Source organism: Falco punctatus (assembly GCF_963210335.1).
Source record: "Falco punctatus genome assembly, chromosome: 8".
In the NCBI taxonomy this organism is placed as follows: domain Eukaryota; kingdom Metazoa; phylum Chordata; class Aves; order Falconiformes; family Falconidae; genus Falco; species Falco punctatus.
This window is the reverse complement of record NC_137588.1, coordinates 25,235,613-25,253,994: the sequence shown is the minus strand read 5'-3', so window position 1 is coordinate 25,253,994 and position 18,382 is coordinate 25,235,613. Positions and strand designations below refer to the sequence as shown.

Here is an 18,382-nt window from a genome sequence, read left to right as displayed (position 1 = left end):
TTTATTTTTTATTGTTGTTGGTATTTTGTTAACTTTTAATATAGAAGTTATAAATATTTTTAATACGTCACTTCTTTTGAATTTTCTTTCTGAACTATCTCAGCCTCTTCAGTTTGTCTCCAAATGGAGAAATTTCAAAGCTCCTCTTCCTTTCTGCTGTTTGTCTCTGAATTCCTCTACATCTTTTCTCTATTCTTTTCTGAGATAAATAATCAGACCAGAATGCAGTTCCCTTGGTAAGAAGGTATCTGTGATTTATTGTACAGCAGCATGAGACTGTCAGTATTATTTTGCATTCCTTTATGCACCACAACATTTTGGTTGCTATTTTTGGTGATTTCTGTGCATTGAGTAGCCTTTTCATTAAGCTGTTCATAGCGTCACCTCTGTCTGCTTTGAGGGGATAGCAGTTAATGTGGAACTCTAGGGAGCTTATGAGAGATGGAAGAGGCTGAGGAGTTGGAAATGCAGGGAGGTATGAAGTTAATGCTCTAAATTTTGCATTTTTTGAAGGCAAAAGTGGGTTTTATACCAGTTTAATTCTGTAGTACTGGCTGGAAGAGCAGTGGAAAGCATCCAGCCAGCGTTGCTGGAGAGCCCAAGGACACTGTAAAAGAATGAGCCCTCTTCTCTGTGTTGTCTGTGGATTGCAATAGGCTCAAGGAGGAAAAACATAGACCTGGGATTTAAGAGATTATGACCTCTGATACAACTGAGGAGAGAAGCAATAGGGGAGATGGGAGAGGGAACCAAAATTGTTGTAGGCATGGATGAAATATACAGCTTGGTGGAGAGGGAACCAAAATTGTTGTAGGCATGGATGAAATATACAGCTTGGTAGAGAGGAAGAGGAGAGGAAGGTGCCGAGAGGAGGGGAAGGTGCCGATCCATATGAGACAGTCAGTAACATCATGTTTCCAGTGGAAGAGAGGGAAGTTTGTGGCTGGAGAAAAAGACAACTGGATTGGGGAAAGGGAAGAGCAAAGAAATGGGGTCAATATGAAAAGGCAGAAAGACAGTGAAAAAGTTTTCAATAGCACTAACAAATTACCAGGGTCAGAAGCCATCCACAAGTACTGCTAAGAGAACTTGAAGACGAAAGCTGAATTACTAACAGTATTGCACAACTTTTACATACTTTTTTTTTAGTACTTGTATCTAAGAAGGTAGGGAATTATTTTAATTTTTTGAAAGTATTCTAGGATATTCTAGGCCTCTAATCCTTATTTCACTACCGGGTAAATTCACAGAATGTAAATGGTCGGGAGGGAAGCCTGTAAGACGGTCTTATACTAGCATTGGGGTGGCAATTTTCTGATGATTCACGGGGCAAGGCTGGACTGACAGGTGTATTATCAGACTGATTGGGTTGTAAAATGAAGATGAAAACCAGCGTAGATAAATGTAAAATGGCATGTCTGAAGGAAAACAGTTCCAGTTTCATATTTGAAATGATGAGCCCTGAACTGATTGTGGCTGTTCAGGGGCAAGACTCAGACAGAGGCTGTGATGGGTAGTTCCATGAAACATCTGCACAGTGCTCAGTAGTAACTAAAAATCCAGATCAAGTATTACAAATTCCTAGGAAAGAAGCATAATAAAAGCAGAAAACATTGTTATGGCACTGTATAATCCAGGGGTCACGTGACTCAAGAAGGTATTATATCAGATCTGGTAAACAACAGGTCTGGGACAGCTTCAGTGTCATGTGAACTACGTTGAAGGGACCCTGCAGTATGGAGAAAAGATGACTTAGGGGGGATGAAATGAGTTTTTAAGTCACACGTGGCCCATAGAAGACAAATGGCACTAATGGGAGCCAGGCTGTAGTTACCGGTGCAGTTGGTTAAGAGCTCCCTGCGAATGGATGCAAGAAGTCTGCATGGGTTCAGGTGTGGAATGGGCAAGTATTTCAAAGAGAAATCCACTTGGCATTAATGGTTAGGCAGACCTCATGAAAATAATTGGAGTTTGAGAGATTATGATGATGAAAGTATCATTTACTAGCTTTGTTCTTACTCTATCCTATATAGCCACTGCTGGAGGCAGAATACTTAGCTGGATGGACCATTGGTCTCGAGCAGCGTGGCTGTTCTTACACAGTTAATGGTTTTCTTAGAACAAAGGAAGGAGGGGGAAAGTGAGAGAGCAGAACAGCTAGTAAAAGAAAGGAAAAAATGAATATTGAAAAAAGGAGAAGGGTGCAAAGAAAGATGAAATATAGAGGAAGACAGGAGACTGGTATGATACTTCTGTTGACAAAGAAAAGATGTGTGGGTGTTCTACAAAGCTGCCATCTTCCCTGCATCCTGATCCCATGTCCTGCACCACATGGTTTGTGTGGAGCACTGCCTCCTCAGGTGTCAGACATGCAAGAATTAACATTTCATCCATGGCATGCCTGCCCAACCTTGATTCTGCAAGCCCTTGCTCACATGAGGAATGCCTTGAAGGGCTGGATTTTTCCATCTTATTGGAATAACATATTTGTAATGTAGCTGCAGATAGCTGCAGCAGATGTGGACGGGCTCTGCAACAGCTAAGGTCCTCACCCATCCCAGCGTTGTCATAGTCATGGCAGAGTTCCTGACTGAGCCTATTTGTTCTTGCACTGGCATTATAAGATTTATTTTTCTTTCATTTCAGAGCAACCACTACTATGTGAAGCCTCGGGTAACAGACCATCAGTTTGGCATAAGGCATTATGCAGGGGAGGTAGGTGCTCATGGTCTATCTGTGAGATGCTTGGTATATCTTGGAGTTGAGGTTCTGGATTTTATATTCCAAAATCAAGAATATCTTTCACAGCTCTGTGTTTTCCCACAGTTAGTGCCCCATACCAGAGCACAGGGAGTGTGATGGGCTTCAAATAGCATATAATTCTCCAGTACTATATTCTGCTGCTTGGATGTTTGTTTGAGTTTGTCAGATAACTTTTGGTTTGGGGGATAAACTCCTCCTTACTTTTGTTATTTGTGTTGACTTTTCTTGGACGTTCACAAAAAGCAAAACCCAAAGTAAAAGTCAACAAGAAATGTTTGACTTTTGGGAAGGAGAAGAACAGGCTCAATACCTATTGCAAAAAAGAAAAGCTCTCAAAGCCTTCAAGGTTAAATGCTGCTCTTTATTATGGAGAGAGATGAAGCGGATGGAAGTATGTCAAGGGAGGGCATCTGCACAGTAAAGAAGGTCTGACTTCCTCCTAGAATCATATCTGCTAAGCACTAGTGGTTGGGAGTTCAGGGCACTGGGTGGCATAGTTAGTATTTCCTGAAGTGAATGGAGTACCTCACACCTTGCAGAGGATTTACCCCACCCCCCAGGCAAATCTCTGCAGCTGTTTTATTTGGCTCCTGTTTTTGAGGTTGTTTTCTGTTGTTGTGTTTTTTGTTTGTTTTTGCTTTTTTTTGGTTTGTTTTTGGGGTTTTTTTTTGTAATCAATGGCTAAAACCCACTTTCTTGACGGTAGCTGCAGAACTCTGGAGCTCTTTGACCCCAAAATCTGGATCTTGGCAAACTCTGGAGCTCTTTGACCCCAAAAACCTGGATCTTGGCACACGCCTGCAGCATTACTGTGTAGCTCTGCTGGAGGTCTTGTACATTGGCAAGTCAGTGCAGAGTGCTTAATGATTTGTACAGCACTGTTCTAGTGGCTCTGTCTGTGTTGCAGGTGCTATATGATGTGAGAGGCTTTCTGGAGAAGAACAGAGACACTTTTCGAGATGACATTTTAAACATGCTGAAAGACAGCAGGTATGCCACTCTTATGCTTGTGAGGAGGCCACATCTGTTGGGCTGAACTAAGATTCATTCATGTAATAACCAGACTAAGGGAAGCAGTTGCTTTTGTCTGAACATCTCTTTGTGCTTAAGTGTCCTGGCAAAAGAAAGGAGAACTGGAGAAGTCACACGAGGCACAGGTTTAATCAGTACTCTTGTCCCAGTTTTGAGAAGAGCTATGAAAGTATGACAAAAATCCCCCCAGGCAATGCTGGTTTTCTCCCTCCTCTCTCCTCCCTTTCCTCTTCTTCCTCTTACCTCCCTGTCCCAACAATGGCAGGTTTGCCCTGAATGAATCAAGGCTCTTTGTCATGCTGTCAAATGCCAGCCTTTGGACAGAGACTGTTTGTTTTCCAGCCTGCTTTTAGTGGAGAGCTTCTGTCCCTATCCTGAGCCAGACTGAGCCCTTGCTGTGGGACCAGACATAACCCCTAATATTATATGCCAGTACTACAATGTGACTCCAGAGAAATGAACTGACTTTGACCTTGGGCAAGGTCTGGAAGACAGAGGTAGTGCCTAGTAGAAGGAGGGAGGCATTTAATAACGTGACAGACCCTAGAAGTTTTTGAGTAGCTACTCTGCCACGTGCCTGTTGCCACAGTCCATGTATTGCCTTTGGGCTCCAGCTTGATGAGACTGTTTGATAATTGCATCTTCTCTGAAGCCTGCTGTAGGGTTTGCACTGTGAGCAGTCTTGAAACAACCTGAGAGAGCTGGGAGTACGAGCTGCTCATAGCTGCCTTACTTGGACAGTGGCACATGGGGAACATTTTACACAAGGCTTGAAGTCAGAATTGTGGTCATCATTGTCCAGCATAATAGAAGGACTCAGAGTTTTTCGACAAGCCAGAAAGGAAAGTTCTGCTAGAAGCAATCATAACAATAAACTGGCAGAAGCAGTGCTGGAGAACTTTGTGCAGCTTTGTAAGAACCAGCACCGCTGTCGAAGGAGTGGGAAAATGGTGGAAGATTGCCCAGAGCTGACCTACACTGAGGGTAGCTCTAGAAGTCCTCTGGCCACAGAAGGGCTGTGGTTGCAATTGCATGAGCATGTCATGGGTGCTAGCCTTGAGATCTAGGTTGGGAGAGACGCTGACAGCACACAGTCTAGCTGGAGTACCTTCAAGCTAGTTTCACTTGGGGACGCATAGCTTGAGGGAGGTGTCCTAGCCAGTGCAGAATGGAGATCTTCCTCTGCCTAATATCCTGCTTAACAGTGTGAGATGGGGTTTGTGGTTTTGCAGCCGAGTGTGGCGCACAGGGCAGCTCACGGGGTCTAGGAAGCCCCATGGAGAGGATTAATTTCCTCACTGAAGTGCCCAGCTGAACTGCCTCCTGTAGCTACTCTGTGGCACAGCAGGAATAAAAATGAGTTTCACACTTGGACAGAGTAGTAGCTGAGAATGAGAGCCATTTTCTCACAGATTCTGGGTGTGTTGCATCTTTCTTTTCTTCTCCCTTTAGACTGGACTTCATCTATGACCTTTTTGAAAAAGTCTGCAGCCGTTGCAGTGAAGAGACACTGAAGATGGGCACCCAGAGGCGCAGACCAACTGTCAGTTCCCAGTTCAGGGTAGGATGTTTTCCAAAAGAGCAGCAGGCTTCTGGGGAGGAGCAGATGGGTGAAGCAAGGCCTGGAGCCAAGTGGAGTCATTCATCCTTGTTTTGTGTCCAGCACAGAAAATGTGCAGGAATGTTGTAATGCTAAAAAAAGAGTAGCACTGCCCCAAGGATTTCTGTCTGGTGTAAAATAGGAGATGCTAAGACTGGGCAGCGTGGCACACGAAAAGAATACTTCGCTACATATATGAAGCTTATGAGATTCTTTGATCTTTCATTGTTGGTTTGGTGTTTCAGCTACGTGTGTGTGTCCTTTTAGGCTACATCTTTAACAGGCATAGTGGCAATTCCAGTAAAACCTTATTGGAGGGCCCTTGCAGCTATGAATCTCACCCCCCCTCGATTGTCTGCAAACCTGCTGTTAGTTTGACAGGTTTAGTTTCCTATATTTGAAGTTAGAGAGACTTGTAAAAATAACTCACATCAGCTCTACAGCTCTGAGAGCAACAATGGCTATGTAAACAATGTGAGTAAACTAACTGTGGGGGTATGTTTTGGTCAGGAAGGGATCTCCTGGGTTATTGAAGTTTTGGTGGCAGAGTCAAAGGACGTTAGGAATGGGAAGGCTGCGTGAAGACCCTATTACATCAAATCTAGCCCCTTTCCTTCCCGTAGGGACTGATCCTTTGGGTTTTGTCTTCCTGCTTTTTAGGATTCTCTCCATTCCCTGATGGCCACGCTTAGTACTTCCAACCCATTCTTCATCCGCTGCATCAAACCAAATACAGAAAAGGCAAGTCTGTCTTCCAGCAAAATGTATGCATGCGACACAGGCTCTCATGAGCACTCACTTGCACAAACACCTGACAGGTGCCTCCTTCAGGGTCCAAGCTGAGGACAAGAGCTGTTCCCCCTCACCTTCCCCTTTTCCTTCTAGTTGTTTTAGAGTTGAGGAAAAATACACCCTCCTCCTGGTAATTAGATGAAAAGACTGCATGCTGAGTATAATATGATCTAGCCATTCCCACTTATGAAGCCTAGAAAATGGACCATGCTTGTGCAGAGGCCAGAGCTGTGCTAGAAGAAGCAATTGCTCCTGCTTGTGGTGGCTGTAGACAATTTGTCCTGGAACGCAGGGCTTGTGTGACAGGAAGCATCTCCTGCAGATCTCTGGCTCTGAGGCAGAGGAGGTGGACACTTCATGAGCAACTCAGAGTGCTTAGAGACAGCCTGGCTCTCACTTATATTGTGAACTGTGATGGGAGGATATGCTGCAAACTAGATTGGGTGGGGAGCACTGAACCGATCATTTTCTTTGTGTGTTTTGAAACTGTGTGTGATATGCCAGAAAAGAAATCTGCAGCTTGTCTTCAGTTTGACTGGAGAGAGACTGCAAAGAGAACTGAGTCAGAGTTCTGCATTTTGTATGGGCTAATGCATTATATTGTAGCTTTACTCCATGATCTGACTATAACAGCCACCTGCAGGCTTTTTTTCCAGCATCTGTCCGCCTCCCTTTCATCCCTTTTTCTGCACCATGCAGTGTTATGAGGTTGCTTTCCCCTTGACCCAGACTTCCCCCTTTTCAACTGGCATACCCAAATAGGCAGGGCTAACTTTCTACAGGGAAACGGACATACAGCCAGTGACTGTGCTCAGAGAAACAGTCACGGTTCAAGTCAGCAAAGAACTAATACCCAAGATCAACAATTTGCCTCTCTCACTTTCTTTTAAATTGTTATGTAGGCACCAAACCTCTTCAGTCCAGATGTGGTGCTAAATCAGCTCCGGTACTCAGGGATGCTTGAGACAGTGAAAGTTCGAAGAGCAGGTTTCCCTATACGGCGCCTTTTCCACGACTTTCTCAGCAGGTAATTGCTATTGTTGTACCACATCCTGTAACAGCCCCAAGGTATATGATTCTATGTTTGTTAGCTGTATAACTGCTGTTACTGATATGGATCATTTGTGGGATGTTTTTCTAACCATGGCCTTATTGCCCATATCACAGACTGATCTAGAAGCCCTTTTGGAGACTTGCCTTTAGGGTAAAAATCAGACAGTCCATTTTAAATTTTTTTTTTTTTTTTTTTTTTAGCTTTGCCACAGATTTGCTTGTGTGATGCTGTGAAACCTAGCTGGTCATAACATGTAAAAAGAAAATATAATGCTTAAAACCTTTAATCTGGCAGGCTGAAGCAAATTTCAATGGACAGTATAGTTGATGATTAATATTGGAAAGAGTGATCGTTTCTTTTAATTAGCTGCATCAGAAGCTTTCCTTGACGTTTAAGGCTTGAAGGGACCATTGAACATTACTTCCTTTGTCTCTCAGAACATTAAATGCCACCCTTATTCTGAACAAAATAACTTGTGTCTGATGAAAGCACATGTTTCAGAGTGGCAGTTGTTCTTTACTAAAAATGCTGTTGAGTTTGTATTTTATTACTGGGATTGCAACAATAATTGCCAGTGTCATAGAAACAGATAAAGCTTGGGGGATGGAAATTTCCAAATTGGAAGGCAAACACAAATAAGGGAGGTCCCAGAGGAAGAAGGACTAATGGGAGGAGGATAATTAAGAGTTAAAAGGTTGGGGGTGAGTGTTACTGTCATACATAATCTCATGAGATTTTGTTTGGTTCTTAGGTACAAAATGCTTATGAAGGGGCCAAGTCTCTCAGACAACAGCAAAGCTGTATGCGCAGGCTTTCTTCAGACCTATGACAGTGGCAAGAAAGATTGGCAGCTGGGTAAAACCAAGGTACTTCCTCTGTGTGGGACAGGGTATGGCTTTGTTCCCGCTGCAAGGAGATGCAATAGCATCTGGTGAGGTTTAAGCCAGTGGAAAGGACAAAGTAGTGATGACCCTTTATATTAGACCTGTAGCACCTCAAATATCTCCCATATTATGTACCTAGAGATGTAGAAAGCTTTTTGATTTTTGTCAAACTCCTTCTCATTGACCAAGCCAGATAGATTTTTGTTATGTCTGATCCAAGAACAAGAAGAATGGGTCTCATTTTATGCAATTGCAATATGTACCACTAACTCATGCCTCTTGTGCCAGATATTTTGCTCTGGTTGGCTAACCGAAATTGTTGCGGAAGGCAGTGAGCTACTGCTTGGTATATATCTAAACTGTGAATGGGTAGCTAGATCACCAGATGTGTGACAGCTTTCTGCTGTGAAAGCTCAGATGATGGTTTATGCGGTTAGCCCAGATGCTAGCATACATTTTCTAGGAAAAGGTATCCAAATGCTTCTCCCCACTTGCATAATTCAGATTTTGCTTCTGTTCTGGTAAACTTTTAACACTTCTCTCTCGCCTGGTATAGGCTGGATTTTGGGGTTGGGTTTTTTTTTGGTTTTGTTTTTCTCCAGACATCCAGCTGGAAACATACCATTACTTTTCATTTAATGGGGAGGGAGCTGGGTGTTTCAGTCTGAATTTTTTCAAGCTTTGAGACAGCTTCATCTAGAAATAGATGTGAGTGTTGTGAGGTATACTGCTATAGAAATCTGGGAGTGGAAAACTGCCTCTATCACAACTTTCCACATACTCCAGTAAATTCTTCAAAGAATATTCCAAGATGGATGGTGTCCAGTGCAGACAGCATTTCTAAGTAGTGGATATGCAGTCCATATCCAAAGCAGATGGTTGTCCATCCAAGTAGCTTTTTTTTTTGCTTTTTATGCCCTTAAGCCTTCAGAAATGTAGTTCAGAATATTTCCAGGGTCACAATGGAACCAGAAATTATTCTAGTGAATATTCACATTTAATTTGTCCAGGAGATCAGATATTTGTTGCTTTGAGCAATCACTGCTTAGTGAGTGGATAGTCTATAATGTTTCTTAGAGAGTGAGATCCCTCTCTCCCCTTCTTAGAGGAGTGGTGGTGGCCCAGTTGGTAGTCTGGGCTATGAACTCTGTGTGACAACCACAAGGAAACCATTGACCATTGCTGTGAGAAGGAGATGTATTAACCTGAAGTTTTGAAGGCCTTCCTTCACATGCCTCTGCTGATACTCAAGAAAGAGGGTTTTATCACTTAACTGTATTTCTGCTCTGTGATTAAAGTGTTCCCCATTTTTCATTTGGGAATTTGGTGTCTCCTCACTGGTCCCTGCAAACCAGGAACCATTTCAGTCATTCTTATCCCTAGATAACCCATGCTTGGGTTATCCCACTTGCTCGTGTGGCTGCCAGTCTCACAGCATTTTAGTGTTAAAGCTGGTGTGGAGTGTGTGTGTGTGTTGCAGAGTTGCTTGTGCCTGGGAAACTTTAGAAAGTGGTGGTTAGAGCTGGTAAACATGGAGTTTGAACTTTCTTCCTATCGTGACAAGAGAGGGAAGATTGCTGGGCTACAGCAAGGGCAGCAGGGAAGTGCCTGTGAGGACCAACGTGTACATACTCACCTTTCAGAGCATAAAAGGTTATCAGCTATATAGTTGGAGTCCAGGGACTACGACAGACTGATGACAATCAGGAAATCCAGGCTGTTTTGAGCCCCTGGCAGCAATAAAGTCCTCCTTCTCTTCAGTCCCTGTTGTGCATCCTGAAGGACTGAGTCCATCTGTCTGTTTCCACTCGCTCCTTGACCTGCACAAATTCTTTTGGAAAAACAGTATAGGTGGTAAATTGTGGCAAACAAAATGTGTTTGTATTTTGCCAAAACAGCAGATGTACTCTAATGTAATTTTTTTGAACAATTGTGTCCCATAAACTAAAACTTGGCTGAAGTGCAGTATGCAGCATGTTGGTAAAAGCAGTCTCTCTTTGAGGGCACTGGTTGCTGCAGGTCTGAATATTGTGGGAAGAAAGAAACGATGAAGAATGGCAGTCTTTGTATCTTATGACTGAGAAGGAAAATTAAAAGGGGTTGGGAAGCAGTTGAGTCATCTTGTTTGGTTGTGGAAGTTACTTTGTATTTGGCATGGTTTGGATTAGAGATATGTGTTCTGGTAGAGGGGAGCAGTTCTGTTTATTCTAAAGAAAGTATCACTCCAAGGCCGTCCTGGCCTTTTACACCCTTGCTGCCATGCTGAATGACTGGCCAGCCCCTGGCTGCTCCAAGGTGCTGTTGCCGTTACCCTACCCATTTAATTGTACAGATGCGTTGCTCGATGTCCTTTCCCTTGCTCAGATGGTGGCAAAGCCATTTCATTGCTCCCTTGGAAACCCCTCCTTGCAACTCTGCTTTGTGACAGTGCCTCCAGAAAACCTACCCCTAGGAGAGCTGATGCCAAGGCGAGGCCATGCAGAGCAGTGCTGCTTCCTGGCAGTTCCTTCCCCGCTGCCTGTATCCAGCTGTTGTGCCTTGGTTTTGGATTACAGAGTGCTTTGTCTGTGTTCATGTTTTAGCTGGTGCTGGGTAACACAAGCCTGAAATTCTTGGGTGGGTAAATAAAAAAGCCCTTATTTTTCCAGAGGCTTTCAGGTAAGGGTGAAGTGAAGCTACCAGCCAAGGGGCACAGAGTGTAGGTCGTGTCCTGGGGAGGAAGCCTATGTGCCCTTGCTGACAGTTTTGTTGCTACACCTGCAGCTCCGGGTACCCAGGTAGTGATTCCCAGGACTAACCTTGGCTTACAGTCAGGAGTAGCTACTGAAAAAGGTGTGACAAGCCAATGGGGATGTAACCTAGGAAGAAGTATAAGGGGTGGGTGAAGAGCAAGGCTCATGGAAGGGGGAATACTTCCTGAAAAATGAATGGAAGGATAATTATATCCCTAGCAATTGTTTGGAGGAGGAAGGAAAAGACGCTGTGAATTAGTGCAGGGGATTGTGAAGCTTGGGAAAGGAAATGGAGGAGGAAGGGCAGGATGATCTTTGTGTTTTTCATTAAGAATAGAGCAGCTGCTGTGCTGGTGACTGTCAAATTAATGTTTATAAGAGGTATTATTGTATATAAAACAGGTTTTATCCAGTGGCATGGCAGAGAGAAAGGCTTGGATGCAAACAAGCTATGTGATGATGGAAGAGCTTGTGCTAAGGTGCCCTTGTCTTCACTGGTGATGTGCTGGGATGGAGCAGCAGCTTCTGTGCCTCTTTCCTCAGTGCACCTGGACCTTCTGCCATACTTGCTCAACACAGATCTCCTACAGATGTTTAACACAGTAATTCTTGCTGTTTGAAAGCATTTGTTCCACATTTCAACCTGCTGTTTTGCAGGGCTTGTTTGAAGGAGGAGGTTTCTGTAGGCTATTTGGCATCCAGGTCATAGTGGCCCGCTTCCTGCTTTCCCAGTGTTGTCCCGAAGAATCATATGATCCCACTTAGGTCTGCATGGGTGCACACACAGTTACATTTGTGTCTGCTGGTCTACACCTAACCTTAACATGTTTACTATTGCACTGATGGTACATGCAGGCACTGAGGTTGTGTAAGGAACACTGTGGTGCTGCACTGTGGTTTAAAACTTGGCCAGTGCCTAGGATGAGCAGATCTGATAGAAGTAACCCTGTATGTTTTATGCAATCGTTCCTCCCTCAGATGAAAGTGATCTCATGCTTTCAGAAAGTGACTATGCATTATGACATGGAAACGGCTACCTTCCAAGTTGTTTCCGCACAGCATCAAAAATATTTCTGAATTTGAATACATTTTAGTCTTCCTTGTCATCTACAGGAGTCTAAAAAAAACTCACCTCAAAATCCTGATAGCTTATAACTATATATTGTTATTATTAAGATTAACCCCTCACTCTCAATCACATATAGAAACTCCTGTAGATTAGGGTTGGGTCTTGCTGAACTCTGCATGCACCCTCCTTACTGGCGCAGCAAAGTCTGTGCTTGCTAGGGAAATACTGATGGACTGAATGTTTTTGCAATTTGATGAAGATAATGGACTGAGAGAGTGTTTTGCTGGCTGCATTATTGAAATGTGTGACTGCTTGTTTGTTCTGGAATGTAATGGAAAGAGTAATCCCTACCTCAGAGAAGTCTTTAAAAGATCGTTGAGTTGACAGAGGGGGTGGATATACAACTTGCAGGGAAGAATGCCAGCTTCATGGTTGGCGGTACCTTGATAATGAACCTTCTTTTAAGGCTACCCACGGTTACTTAGTCATTACAAAACAGCTAATTTCTTACGGCCATCTTAATGGAAATGGCTTCCCAGGAGAATTTTGAGTCCAGGGAAGCCACTGGCTATGCATACTAACTCAGGGAGAGGTTTCAGTACACAGGTACATGGTGGTCATTGCAGGGAGAAAAGGAGCCTGTATAAGTGATGAGGCCAAAAGCAGTGATGGAAGAGGTGGTGTGCAATACAGAGATATATGGGGAGGTAAGTGGGGAGGGGGAGAGTTTGTGCAGAACACTGGACTAAGGGGCTGTTCAGACCTCTGAGCCTCCCTCTGGCCTCTCAGCATAGCCACATGGATGCAAAAAATTTATAAGGAGTTTTTTACTGATGAATGTAGTTCTGCAGATTGATGAGTGTCAGTTCACAGCCTGTGTTCACAGTAGTGCTTTAACATGTAGGGTTGCACTTTCCTAGTGTAGTCCATTCTGCTACTGGCCCTGGCAGTGATTTAGCCAACACCAGGCAGCAGGTCACAGGAGCATGGCCATATGGCAGTTGCCGCTGTGACTGCAGCTTGTGTGGACATACTCTAGCCAACTTATTCTAGGCTGGGTGCTGCTAGCAGCGTACTCACGGGGCTGTGGAGCTCTACGCAGGCAGCATATCCGTCTCAAAAAGCAAAGCATTTATTTCAGCAATTTGCGCTGAACCCTGTGCTAACACAACGCAAGCCAGCTGGTTTAAAGAAGCTCAGATTTGTCAGCACAATTCCTGTAAATGTGCCCTTACCTTGCTTGTATCTCAGTCCTTTTGTCTTTAAGATAGCACCGTCATCCCTTACACAAGCATTTAGCACTGAGCAGAGGTTTGAAATACAGGTGATGGAAGATGCTTGAGAATTAAAATACTGGACACTGAAGTACAGCCAGTAATACTTGGAGACCTCTCCCAGTGGGGCTCAGTTCCCCCAGTGCATGCTGTACTGCTGAACCTCTTCAGCACGGAAGCATCTCCACCTCAGAGTTTCTGGAGCTTGGTGGAGGGCCTTGTCTCCAGCGCACTGAGGGTATGCTCAGCTTTGCACCTTGACAGGGCTTTTAGTTTTCCCACTGTCTTCCATTATTAGGACTGCCGTTAAAATTGCTTCCTGGAGTCTAGAAATCTAAATGTTCCTCCCTTTCCTTGAAGTGCGGAGAAGTTTCTTTGCCAAATATTTAATCACCCGGGTAGGTATCAGTGCCTGCTGCCGGGAGGTGCTGGGTTGTGCAGGGAGAGCTGTCAGCTGGGAAAGAGTTAATCAGGCGCAAGCACAGGCTCTCCTCCTCCCTCCTCTTCTTTCCCTCCTTCCTCAGCTCCCTCCCTCCCTCTCTCTTTAAGTCTTGACCACAGAGTGAGGGAGGCGGGGGTTGGGCACGGAGTTTGGCTCATGTCGCTGCAAAACTTTTTCCTGGTGCTGTGAGCGCGGCGCCGAGCCCGGCTGGGGGCTGGAGCGCGGCCGCGGGGCGCCCGGCCGGGGCGCTGGTCACCCGGGGGTGAAACCTCCCGGCTCTCCCGGGGACTGACTTATTTCCTCTCTTTGTGTTTACTGAAACTCCTCCCCGTGGCGTCAGGTTTTCCTGAAGGAAGCTCTTGAGCAGAAGCTGGAGAAGGATCGGGAAGAGGAGTTGAGGAAAGCAGCTATAGTCATCCGGGCCCACGTCTTGGGCTACATGGCAAGGTCAGTGCTGGGGGCTGCCCCACCATCCCTGCGCTTCCCTGCCTGGGTTGCCCCGACCCCCTGCTTTGCTCTCTAGTCCCCTCGCATCCCTCCCTTCTTCCCCTCCTGTGCTCAAAGGGAGAGTTGCAGAATCTGCCCTCCCTGCCGGCATCAGTTCTGCTGAAACCTTTCTGTACTGCCTCTTCTTCAGTTCTGCGTGTATTTGCACCCTGCCTCAACGCTGCGCAGCAGGCTTCTGCAGGGACCTCTGTACCCGTTCCCTGCCTCTGATGACACCTTTTCCTTGCCTTCAGGGCTCTCCTGGCTGGATCCCAACCTATGCTTTGGGTCCCCTCCTTTTCCATATGCCCGTAAACTCTGTTTTCTGCACCCCCCGCAAATCGCTTCTCCCTCACTTGCAGCTCTGCCTTTGCTCACCCTTTTTCCTCGCCCTGCCTGTTTGCCTTGTGATCTCCCTCTCCTTTTAATTAACTCTTCAGAATTGGTTTTTGGCCAGCTTTGCACCCGTAATCTCTTGCCGCTCCCTTTTGCACCTGACCAGAGGAGGGTTGGGAGAACCAACTGCAGACAAACGGCCCCTCCTCTGCCCCTCGAAGTCAGTGTAACAGCTGACTTCTTAATGGCTGTGGCATGCACACTTAATCCCAGTGAGATGCTCTTTTCTGGCTGGTCTCTGCTCCAGACACCTGTCAGTCAGGGGTGTGAGGAGGTGAAATCCCTGGCCAGCAGAGCTGTTCCAGCAGGAGCTCTTTAAAGAGCTCCAGTTACACCAGGTAGCTCATTTTGTGTTGGGAAATGTGTGCAAGGGTTGTACCCTGTCTTGCCAATGTGGAATATTGGCAAAATACACGTTTGGTCTCGGGGGCTTTTATTCATTTATTTATTTCCCTCTAGTAAGACAAGTGAGCTAGCTCTATTGTTTGTGCATGAGATTGCAAGTTCATTGTGTCAGGGCCTCTGTTCTGTTTTACGTTGTGACTAGCATTTGGAGAGAGGGGTAGGGATTAGCACAGGAAAATTGATTTTTCTGGGAAACATCACTGCAGGCAAACTGGATAGCTGCTTTTCTGAGTTCCTGGGAAGGTAGCTGCTGCCCTGCAGGGCTGTGATGGAGACTGTTGCAGTAATCTTCCTCTTGGCTAGAAATCTTGTGGTCCTCCAGTCTCCACAGATCTGCATTTCTTATCCCACATGTTGCTCTTCTGAGTCTCATCTAAGACCAAGCTGCGCTTCTGCAGCCAAAGTGAAAATCCTCACAAGCAGCTGGAGATAACTGGACTTTGCAGGGGAGGAGAGCAAGGCATGAGGAAAGAGCTAGGGAGGAAGGCTGGGAAACTTTTATGTGAAGAGCTTCCAGTTGCACTGCACCTGTATTGGAGAAGGTCCAGCAAGACGGAGTTCATCTGGGCAAGTGCTGAATGGTCTGTGCAGAGTTGGGCAGAAGTCAGGAGTACCAGTGTGTGCTGCCTTAAGTTTGATACCATTTCTGTTAGTTTTGCAAGGATAAGTGTATTTAAATTAATTTGGTCTCACGCAAAGGAGGTTAGCAAAGAAGGGTATATATACCGCAGGAATGATTTTACTGGTTTCTCCCCCTTTGTGAACTTGTTCTGTGAGCCTGGAGAACCAGTCTTAAAGGTGAAAACACTTTCTTTGCTCTCATTCCCTGCAGCCTACTATCTCTGACCACTAAAATGTGAGGCAAGAAAATCAAGCCCATTCAAATGACCCCATTTTTTTGTAGCTAATCTGTGGAACTCTGAGCTGCAGGTAACAACTTCACAAGTTAAAATACATGTAACTTTTCCTGGGCTTGCAGGATCCATGTGCAAATTTGGCTGTGTCCCTGGATTCTGCAGGACCTTATTGCTCAGAGGAAGACAACAGTAGGAAATCACTCCATAGCCCTGTGTTCTGTAGACCTTGAAGGAATAACTGCTAACTACAGCTCATCGACAGAATAATTAACTCAATTCCAAATGCAGCAATGGAACCTTGAAACCACCCTGCCTTCTCTTATGATACATGGTCAGGATGTCTCCCAACTCCTTGGCATGGGCTGCAGGATGAATTTCCTTGGCCCGTGCAAGAGGGTGAGTGGAAGGCCGAACAAGGGGAATGAAATTCATGGCCTGCGTGCAGCAATTCCAGCTGAAGGGCGTCTGCAAGCTTGGCTGTGGTCATGAGGAATGAGGGGGCACTTTAGCCTGGCAGATTAGCAGGCAGAGCCGGCCTGTAGCTGGGCAGGGCTTGGCACGTGTTGCACTTGAGAGAGTTTCTGGCAGATGCATTTTGTAAAAGTCAGAGTGCCCTTTTTGATGCACTTATATCTGCCTTGACAGAGGGTGCATGTGCAGCTGTTCACACCCCATGTGCAGGGCACAGGGAGGACAGAGGGAGCAGGGGTAAGAGAACTGCTGCCCAGGAGCAATTAATCTAAAACCTCCCACTTACCACCTCTTCCCTTTCCTCTTCTCTGTGCTTGTTCCCTTTGACTTAATACTATGGAAAAGGGCATGACCTCTGCACACTACTGCTGTTAGCATCTCTCTCCTGATTTTCTTGACCAGGCTGACATATCTGATGTGCAAGGAGGTGGCAAGCTGTCAGCATGAGTCTGTGTTGCTATTTGAATGGGGTTTGATTGCCAGGAAGTAGATTTTGAGGTGTGTCTTTTCCTCAGGGGGTTGCAGAAGGTCTGTGGGGAGGATATGTGAGAATACTGTGCTATTTCCAACATGCTTTCTAGGACTGTAAAACCTCACAGGATTACTGTAGGCTGCTGGCCCAAGATCCTGTGTAACAGCCCCATAGAATTTCCCTCTGCACATTCTGGTTTGGAGTAAAGAAGGTTTTGATTTGAATAGTACCAATGATCATTTCCCTACAGTAAGAGTAAAGTGTCTCAATATATTCAATTACTTTTAAAAATGTCTGCTTATTTCCAGCCTGAATGGGCTTCATCTTCAGGACAATTAAATCTTGTTATATCCCCTGTTGGATAAATAGAAAGACCACCCAAAAATGTGGGTACTTTGACTGGGATCAAGCCTTTCCTTTAGCCTTCTCTTTCTTAAGGTCATGGGGCCAAGTGCTCTCTCTCTGTAAGCCAGAATTTCTGGTTCCAATCCTGCTTCCTCAGAAATCACTTGAGGGTCTAACATTTTTCCTGAAATGGAGGTGCTAACACTGAATGCAGGATAAAAGTAGCAGTGCAGTCCTGTTCTACACAGTATTTCTCCTTGCAAGTATGAGAATCCCAACAGTACTTTTCCTATAATTGTGATGGGAGTTCACCTTCACCTCATGATCTGTGGCCCCCAAATCCTCTTTTGACTTGCTGCTTCCTAACGTAGTCCCACATCAGGTGTGTTTGGCCTTTGATTCTTCAAGACAAGACCTTATGTTCGGCTCTTTTGAATTGTTTAATGTTTGCTTGAATCTAGCTTACAAATTGATCCAGATTACTGTGTAATAGTACCTCTTTTGTTATTTGCCCAGTTTGTATATCATGTACAAACTTCTACTGGTGACTTTTTTCAGGTCCTTGATAAAAATAGGCTGTAATGCAGAGGCAAGAAATTACTTTCCTTGAACTTCACTAGACTGCAGAAATACTGAATGTCGTTGAATCTTTTTTTGGGGGGCCCTACTGTGCTTTTTGGTTTTAAAGTGCTGCAGAGTTGATTTTGATATCATTATTGTTTAACAAAATTTTGTGCAATGTAAGTATACGTTTATGGGAGCCTGTGAAGTATATGTGTTATGGGAGCAATTGGTATTGTGGTATCACTGTGGTTTCCTGCAAACTAATGTGAGACTAATGTGACCAGATGTATTTTCGGCCCAGTTTTGCTTCTCCTGGAGTAATTTGCTTTTGGCCACTTAAAAGATGGCCAATGTAGGACTTTTCCCACATATACTAAGGCCATTTGTGTGGTTTTATTATAATAAATCCACACTGAGTGATTATGCTAATTGCACAGTGAATGTGTATATGTGCAATGCAAGGAGACTTTGGGCCAGTGGACCTTCTCTTTCCCAGTACCAAATAACTGTCCTTCATCCTATGAGGGTCTTCACAAAAGTGGGTGCCCCTGCAAACAAACCAGTTGTAGATACAGTGAAGAGATCGGTGAAGAGAACATGATTTACAGATAGTGGCAGTAGAAGAACAGTAATCGTGTCATTTCAGAGCAGTATTTTTTCAAATTCATTTTTCTGTGGATGTGGTAAGATTGGTCAATATACCGGGGCGTGAGAAATGCAAAACATGGATTACTTCGTGGTGCA

The 18,382-nt window shown here is 44.8% G+C and overlaps 2 protein-coding genes across 9 annotated transcripts in view; one reads left to right on the top strand and one right to left on the bottom strand.

The window, feature by feature from the left end:
• Nucleotides 1–18,382, top strand: part of LOC308068461 (unconventional myosin-X-like) — a 93,684-nt gene that overhangs the window by 43,447 nt on the left and 31,855 nt on the right. For both annotated transcript variants that reach the window (XM_080399134.1, XM_080399133.1), the window contains 7 exons: nucleotides 2,647–2,715; nucleotides 3,671–3,753; nucleotides 5,248–5,356; nucleotides 6,056–6,136; nucleotides 7,090–7,214; nucleotides 7,993–8,107; nucleotides 13,983–14,089. In XM_080399134.1, the coding sequence (XP_080255260.1) occupies nucleotides 2,647–2,715; nucleotides 3,671–3,753; nucleotides 5,248–5,356; nucleotides 6,056–6,136; nucleotides 7,090–7,214; nucleotides 7,993–8,107; nucleotides 13,983–14,089 (689 nt within the window). The remainder of the gene's footprint in view (nucleotides 1–2,646; nucleotides 2,716–3,670; nucleotides 3,754–5,247; nucleotides 5,357–6,055; nucleotides 6,137–7,089; nucleotides 7,215–7,992; nucleotides 8,108–13,982; nucleotides 14,090–18,382) is intronic.
• Nucleotides 15,006–18,382, bottom strand: part of LY75 (lymphocyte antigen 75) — a 90,511-nt gene continuing 87,134 nt past the window's right edge. For 2 of the 7 annotated variants that reach the window (XR_013929971.1, XR_013929975.1), the window contains one exon: nucleotides 15,006–15,556. The gene's annotated coding sequence lies outside the window, so the exon portion shown is untranslated. Of the gene's footprint in view, nucleotides 15,576–18,382 lie in introns of all 7 variants that reach the window. The other 5 variants (XR_013929972.1, XR_013929977.1, XR_013929976.1 and 2 more) reach the window with 4 other exon arrangements.